The sequence below is a fragment of the Cucumis melo genome, chromosome 7 (assembly GCF_025177605.1).
Source record: "Cucumis melo cultivar AY chromosome 7, USDA_Cmelo_AY_1.0, whole genome shotgun sequence".
Taxonomy (NCBI): Eukaryota; Viridiplantae; Streptophyta; class Magnoliopsida; order Cucurbitales; family Cucurbitaceae; genus Cucumis; species Cucumis melo.
This window is the reverse complement of record NC_066863.1, coordinates 24,958,119-24,965,559: the sequence shown is the minus strand read 5'-3', so window position 1 is coordinate 24,965,559 and position 7,441 is coordinate 24,958,119. Positions and strand designations below refer to the sequence as shown.

The 7,441-nt window shown below is 24.8% G+C and overlaps 1 protein-coding gene across 1 annotated transcript; it reads left to right on the top strand.

Moving 5' to 3' along the window:
- The first annotated feature begins 496 nt into the window (after positions 1–496).
- LOC103493144 (heavy metal-associated isoprenylated plant protein 39) lies at positions 497–1,561 on the top strand. Its single transcript, XM_008453787.3, has 3 exons — positions 497–648; positions 907–982; positions 1,069–1,561. Exons 1-3 carry the CDS (start codon positions 640–642, stop codon positions 1,317–1,319), a joined length of 336 nt encoding a protein of 111 aa, XP_008452009.1. The 5' UTR covers positions 497–639; the 3' UTR covers positions 1,320–1,561.
- The last annotated feature ends 5,880 nt before the right edge of the window (positions 1,562–7,441 follow it).

Genomic DNA, 7,441 nt, shown 5'->3' with positions numbered 1-7,441 from the left:
CCTCAACTTGACTCTCCCAACTTACAACTTCCTATCATATAATTAAATAAAAACGACCACACAAATATATATAAATACGAACTGACAGTTGTATTTTAAAATAATTATCCTTTTTAATTATTTATATTTACCATAATATTATTTTCTCTCTACTTCCAAATATTCTATGTGTTCTTATCTTCCTAATTATTCTTCCAATATATCTTGCAATGCCTAAATTTAGCAAACATAAAAAAGAATTAGGAAACATTCAATTTTTCATCCATCTGTCAATTTAAGCTTTTAAGCTTAATCAATAATGATTTAAGATTGACAATAAAGAAAAATAACATGTGGAGGTGTGGAGGTTTGAATATGGAGATTGGAAGTGAGTTTGTCCATTAAATATATAGGAAAATCATTAGGAAGTTTTTTTTTTTATAATATATTCCACTTGGTTTAGACACAACCTCTATATATTGAAAAATGTGTACCAAAGAAATTCACCTTCATATATATCTTTTGCAATAACTGATCTTCTCTCAACTATTATTGGTTTTTTAATTTTTATTTTTCCATTCTTCTTCTCTCTTTAATTTGCAGTCTAAGCCCTAATTTTATTATTCATATATCTTCCTTCCTCAAGACCCTAAACACAACATGATTGTGGTAATTAACTACACACAGTATTGCTATTTCAATATATACATATGTTTAAAGATGTTCATTATTATCCTTTTCTGGCTCATCATCTTCACACACACACACACACACACACACACACACACAAACCCTAAAAAATTAAAGCCTCTATTTGAAATGATAGCTTTATTATATTGAAGATATATATGGAGAAAAACCCTAAACTCCTTAATTGTCTTTCCCTATTTATACAAAGCATTTTATTTATTTGTTTTTTTGTTGCAGAAAGTAGTCTTGAAAGTGGATGTACAAGATGGAAAAGCCAAGCAGAAGGCTATGAAATCAGTTTCCACCCTCCCAGGTACGATTAGTTCTTTCCCAATTTGATTCTTCTTTTAAAAGTTAGAAGTTTGAAATCAACTTTGTTGTAATTTCTTGTTCGTGTAGGGATAAATTCGATAATGATGGATATGAATGAGAGGAAGATGACAGTAATTGGAGAAGTAGACCCAGTTGAAGTAGTTGAAAAGCTTAGAAAGTTTTGGTTTGCTGAGATTCTCACAGTTGGACCTCCAGAAGTAATACAAGAAAAACTACCACCAACACCAACGATAGACTGCTGGATTCCCTATCCATATTGTTATCCAAATTATCCTATCATACTCGAAGAAAACCCAAATCCTTGTGTTATATGTTAATCATATTATTTTCCTATGGACCCATTTTGCTTACCATTTTATTTCTAAATTTTTGTTTTTGAAAAAAAAATCTTTTTATCAAGAATTAAATGGTTATCAAATTGAATCTTAGTTACCGATCGGTGAAGATCTATCTCACTTTGACTTTGTTTTGTTTGTTTGTATGCAAGTGTGTTTTACGTTGTGTACTCTAAAGGATGTTTTTTTTTTTTTATTGATATGATAATGAATGAATTATCATGTGTTCTTGTAAATCAAAGTTATCTTTACACCTAATATGTTTTTAATTTAAAAAACATTATTATTAAACATTTGAAAATTAGTTTGTTTATTAAAAAAGATAAGATCAATGATTAATTAGTTAATGTTCAGAAGATACTAACCAGAGTTCATCATTATTGGGAGGAACAACTGATAGTTGCCATTAATTGATTTGAACAAACTAAGATATATACTAAAATTAATTAAGGGAAAAAAATTAATGATTATGTATGAAAACTATCATCTATGTACTTAATTAATATTTACATTTTGTGTGGGATTCAAAATCATCCCATGATCATTTAAATATATTTCATTAATATAATTCCTTATTAAACAAAAATATTTAGAATAAGAGTCCGAACGTTAATTATTGATTCAAATTCTTCTATCTTTATTTGTACTTAAAAAGGTTATACGGTTTCTTTAATGATAATAAGAAAAACAAATTACTTACGCGCCTACTTTACCAATTTTTACAAATTTTCGAAATTTTTATATTGGTTGCTAGATTAATTTTAAAATGGATGATAATTACTTGAAATGAAAAAGAAAAGAAGAGATTTGATAGGTATATAACTTAAATAGTTTAGTAGTAGTTCTTAAGAAAGGAAATATATTGGATTTTTTAAAAATAGGAAATATCTATAACTTTTTAAATACTAATTTTGAAAATTGTGTGTAAAAAAATACACAAAAATATACATTTTGAAAGAAGAAAAAATAGGATTAAGAATTTGAAAAGATTTGGGCCAAATAACAAAACAAAAATAGTTATTGAGAAAGATGTAATTTTCAATTAGTTTGGTAGCACATCACTCCCAACACCAATCCTTTTCATTTGGAAATGTTCAATTTTGGAAAATCTTATACATCACCCTACTTTCTATAAGTTTTTACTTTTACTTTTTTTTTTTTAAATTTAAATTTTAAGCTTTTTTATATTAAATTGTCTTCTAACTAAGATTATAAAAATATTTTTATAAAATAGAAGAAAAAAAAAGGAAAAAGATCAAGACTTTTAGAAGAAAACAGAAGCAAATTGTTGCTCTATTAGTTCTAAGTTATATTTTTATTTTCTTGAGTTAATTTCTTTCTGATTTTAATTTTTAATTTTCCCTAAAATCAATTCTAATTTTAATTATACATATATAAATATCAATTCTTTAGTAACCATTTTTTTTTCTTTTTGTTTTTCTGTTTCTAAAATTTTATTTTCAATTTTTGTGTTTATTAAAAACAAAAAAAAACCATTTAAATTTTCTTTTCATTTTCAATTTTACTATTTTAAAGACAAGTAGCATATTTTGAAAATAAAAAATGAATTAATTACCAAATAGATATTTTTTTTAAAAAATCGTTTTTTTTAAATTAATACACACAATTGGGTCGATTTTTTCATCATACAATATAATCATATAATTAGAGAAATAACGTATCTTTTTAATAGTATATTAGATGGATAATTCCATCTTTATCTCATTTGAATAAAGTATTAAATATAAAATTGGGAGTTAATTAAGTTGAGTGTCCAATGATTTAATTTAGTAAACTAAGATACACTTAAAAGGATATAATGGATTAGTAATTATATCTAAACAAGTACACTTGAGGCAAATATTTATAAAAAAAAAATTAAATATAACATGAAAACAACAGCTTAACCATTTTCTTTAAAAATTTAAATTTGATTTTTTCTAGAATGAAGCCATATCCTTTTATTTTTAATACTAAAAAACATATTTTAAAAACAACCATCCTCCATTGATATTAAAGTTACATATTATTGTTCCTGATAAAAAAAATTAGAATGCAAAGTAAATCAAAATATTAATTTAACCTATTTTTTTTCGATAATCGACGGATTTAGGGTAAACTTTGAGGATTCAAATTTCTCTTCAACTATCATCATTAGTTTTGTAGCCCTCTTTAAAACTATATTCAAGCTTCACTTAATAATATTTTTAGATCCGTCGTATACATTAACTATTAACTATCAAGTGTTATCTAATAATTATATTAGATATTTTAAGATTTTTATCCAAATTAATTCAAGAAGTTCCAATTCCTCTAATTAATTTCAAATTTAAGTAGTAATATATTTTCAAAATTAATTCAATTTTGGCTCCAAACACCAAAAATCTAAAGTATTTAAAATAATTCATCTCGAAATTACCTTAAATTCAAGAGATTCCATATTTAGTTAAGGGTTTTATTAAGAACAATAAAAAACCAAAATATTTACACTTCAATCCACAATTTTGCCACATTAAGTAGCAATATATAATATTTGGTCAAATTTATTTTTTTTTTCTTTTGACAATTTTGAATTTAGTCAACACTTATTTACAAAAAAAATATTTTTAGAATTAAATAATGGTAGTCTTTCCAAAGAGTTGGGCTTAGTAAAAGAAAAAGAAGAAGAAGAAGAAGAAGAAGAAGAAGAAGAAATAATTGAGAAATGAAAATGGAGCCCATATTAAAGATGAAAATATCAAGTTTGGTATTGCACATTGAAGTCCAAAGACCAATCATTTTCAAATGAAATGTCCAATTTGGAAAATATAAAAAACATAAATAATATCAAATATGAAGGGTTCAACAAGATGATTAATTGCATTTTCAAAAGTGGCATAAAAATAATTACAAAACATAAACAATTTTTAATTTCCTTTTTATATTAAGTTTAGATTTATTAATAAATAACTAAATCATATAAACCAGCATCGTTTTAAATCTCGTAGGATGAGTTAATTTAAATCTCAAACTAAATATAAAATTTAAACTAAGATTTTAAAATTTGAACCATTTGATCATAAAACCTATAACAATAACTTTTAGATATAACCTTTTTAGATTGTTATTCTTTTGTTTTTTATTTTACAGAGATTATTAATAATATTACTTCCTTTAATATATATATATATTTGGAAGAAAATTTAATAAGAAAAATATTTTTAGAAATTAAAATTTAGGGATTTGAATATTTAATATATATATATATATATATATTAAATAATAAAAAAAATAAAAAAGTGTGGAATCCACGTGCCAACTCATTGAAGTCATGGACCTCATCCACTATTTCGCCCAAACTAGTATAGTTTTGTCAATATTTTTTCTTCTACCATATTTTTGACATTATTTTTAAAAGTACATTATATTTAAAAAATTCCTAAAAACTCATTTTTATCCACTCCTAAAAATGATTAAAAAACAGTGGTTGAAATTGTTCAAGTTTTATCAAAATGACTTATTTTTTAAATTAAACGTTTAAAAATATATTCTAAACATATTTTTCCTAAGGATTTGCAACTACTTCAAATAACCATTTGAAATCAATTTTTAGAAATCTGATTTAATGAAATGAATGTTCTAAATTTAAATAATATATATTTACCTTATCACTTTTCATGGCTCTTCTCGGCTATCATCATCCTTCTAGAGATGATCATCATTAGCGATCAATTCTCACATCCAACTTCAAATATACATACGACCATCTTCAACGACTAGCTACAACGATAAAAAAAATATTTAAAAAAAGAAAACTTTTTGAAAAGTACTTTTACGGTTGATCAATTCAAATGGTATTTTAATTTCTTTTTTTATTAGAATAAAAACCCTTGACCAAACTGACCATTGGAAATTTGAACTATTCTTTTAAAATAATGACATAAGAACAAAACAACCCCAATGGAAAAAGAAAAAGAAAAAGAAAAAGAAAAAGAGAGTTGAGAAATAGTTCTTTGAGCCATGGCAGACCAAAAAGCTTTGGTCCCCTAACCTAAACATATAAATATAATATACAATATAACATAAAGAATTGCTTCTGTCACGAATTGCATTATTTAACCATTAATTTCCCCGATGCTTAGGTGGTTGTGTTTTTTCTGATTGGTCTTGTCACAAATAATGTTCTGTCGTTTTAATATTCTCTACCCCAATTACCTTAATTTTAATATTTATATATACACAAAACAAATTGGGATTATCGTACAAAAATTTGTAAATTAAATGGAATAATGTCACATTACACAATCAAATTATAGCCCACCCATTCTTACTTTAATTCTTCTTTGTTTTTTTTTGTTTCCCCCTCTAAAGTTCCATCCATTTCCATCCTGACCCCAATTTGATTTTCTAATTTTCTTATGGACTTTGGACTTTGGCTTCCTCTTTCTTCTTACAACTTTATAATTAATTAATTAATTAATTAATTAATTAATTAATTGCCCTTTACCTCTTCTTATCCCACTTGTCAAAACCATATGAATATATAGTTATGGACTTTTAACTTATTATATCAGTAGGTCCCTTTGATATTTAATTATATATGTATATCTATAAAACAATTAATGGGTGTATTGTTTATATATTTTGTTGATAAATCAAAGGCCTTGGAGTTGGAGATCAAAAGGGCATGCATACATATTTTGATTTGTATTAAAATTGTAGTCAGCATATATATATATATATAAAGACTACTTTTATATCCTCTGTATGTCTAAATTAAAATTAAATTTGTATATACTTTGTCAAATATAATTAAACATGTTAATTATTTCTCTCTACTTTTATTGAACCTTTGTTATATACATACATATATCTTCTTTATTGTATTAAGAGGGATTATCTAGTGAGAATCTTTGCATACTCTTTTTACTCCTACATTTTTCATAAATTTTCTTATTATCCTTTGTCGAGTAGTCATGACTATTTGAGTGAGATCTTAGGTGATTTAGTGCATTTAATGTTGATGGGATGTAACTTTTCGAGGTAGTATGCATCCGTTCGAGATGGAGATGTGTTACATTAATACATTGATTCTTTCAGAATGTGTGAAATAAAAAAAAAAAATACATACATTTATATTCTTAAAAAATAATTTAATTAATGAGACGATCCAAAATTTAAAGAAAACGTTAAAAAAAAAGACAAAAAATTTAATTTAATGAAAATAATAATTAGTAAGATAAGACAATGCATATCATTTCGAGTTTAAAAACATTAGAATAAAAATTATTTAATTATATACCATATGGAATATTAAGATATATTGATTGAATAATTTAGTTACTAGAACACTTTTCTATCCTTGAACTAGATAGAATAATTTTTTTTTTGATAAAAGACGATAAACAAGAAAACATTAATATAAAAAACTCTTCCATTATCTAACTTCTAATTTTATCTACTATATATTCAAAAATTACTATTAAAAAGAAATTAATTGAAACTACAAGATTTTACGAGCACAACATGAACTTGTTGACTAGTATATACGAAAAGCAACCAAACGTCACAAATGTTAAAATATAAAATTAATATTAAATGCATTTGATCATATATTTAAGACTTGCAAAGTATATATTCATGTACATTAATCTAAATAAATTTTTGTTTGTAAACTTTTACAAGAGTTACAATACCAACATCTTATCTATAATTTCATTGATAAATTTTTGTAAGCATCGAGATATATTTACAATTTCATTGATGTAACCCTAGCTTTAATCATACACCAACCAAACAACCACTGCCATAAATGGGATACGAGTTGACTTCTTCCATGCAGCGTAAGCATAGTCATGACTCAACAAAATTAAGAAATACCACAATCTCTCCTTCATAAAGAGAAAAAAAAAACCACAAGTATTTAATTTATTGAAACATCAACCACTTTATTTATTACCACACCTTATTAATACCAATAGTTCTTTGATGCTTCACTTTTCTAGCTTACCACCGACGAGGTTTATTAGAGCGACCTCAACAAAGGAGATAGTGGGACTCTAATGAACCTACATCTAACCCATAATATATTCATATAAATCAAGGGCAACAAGAGTCTAATACAC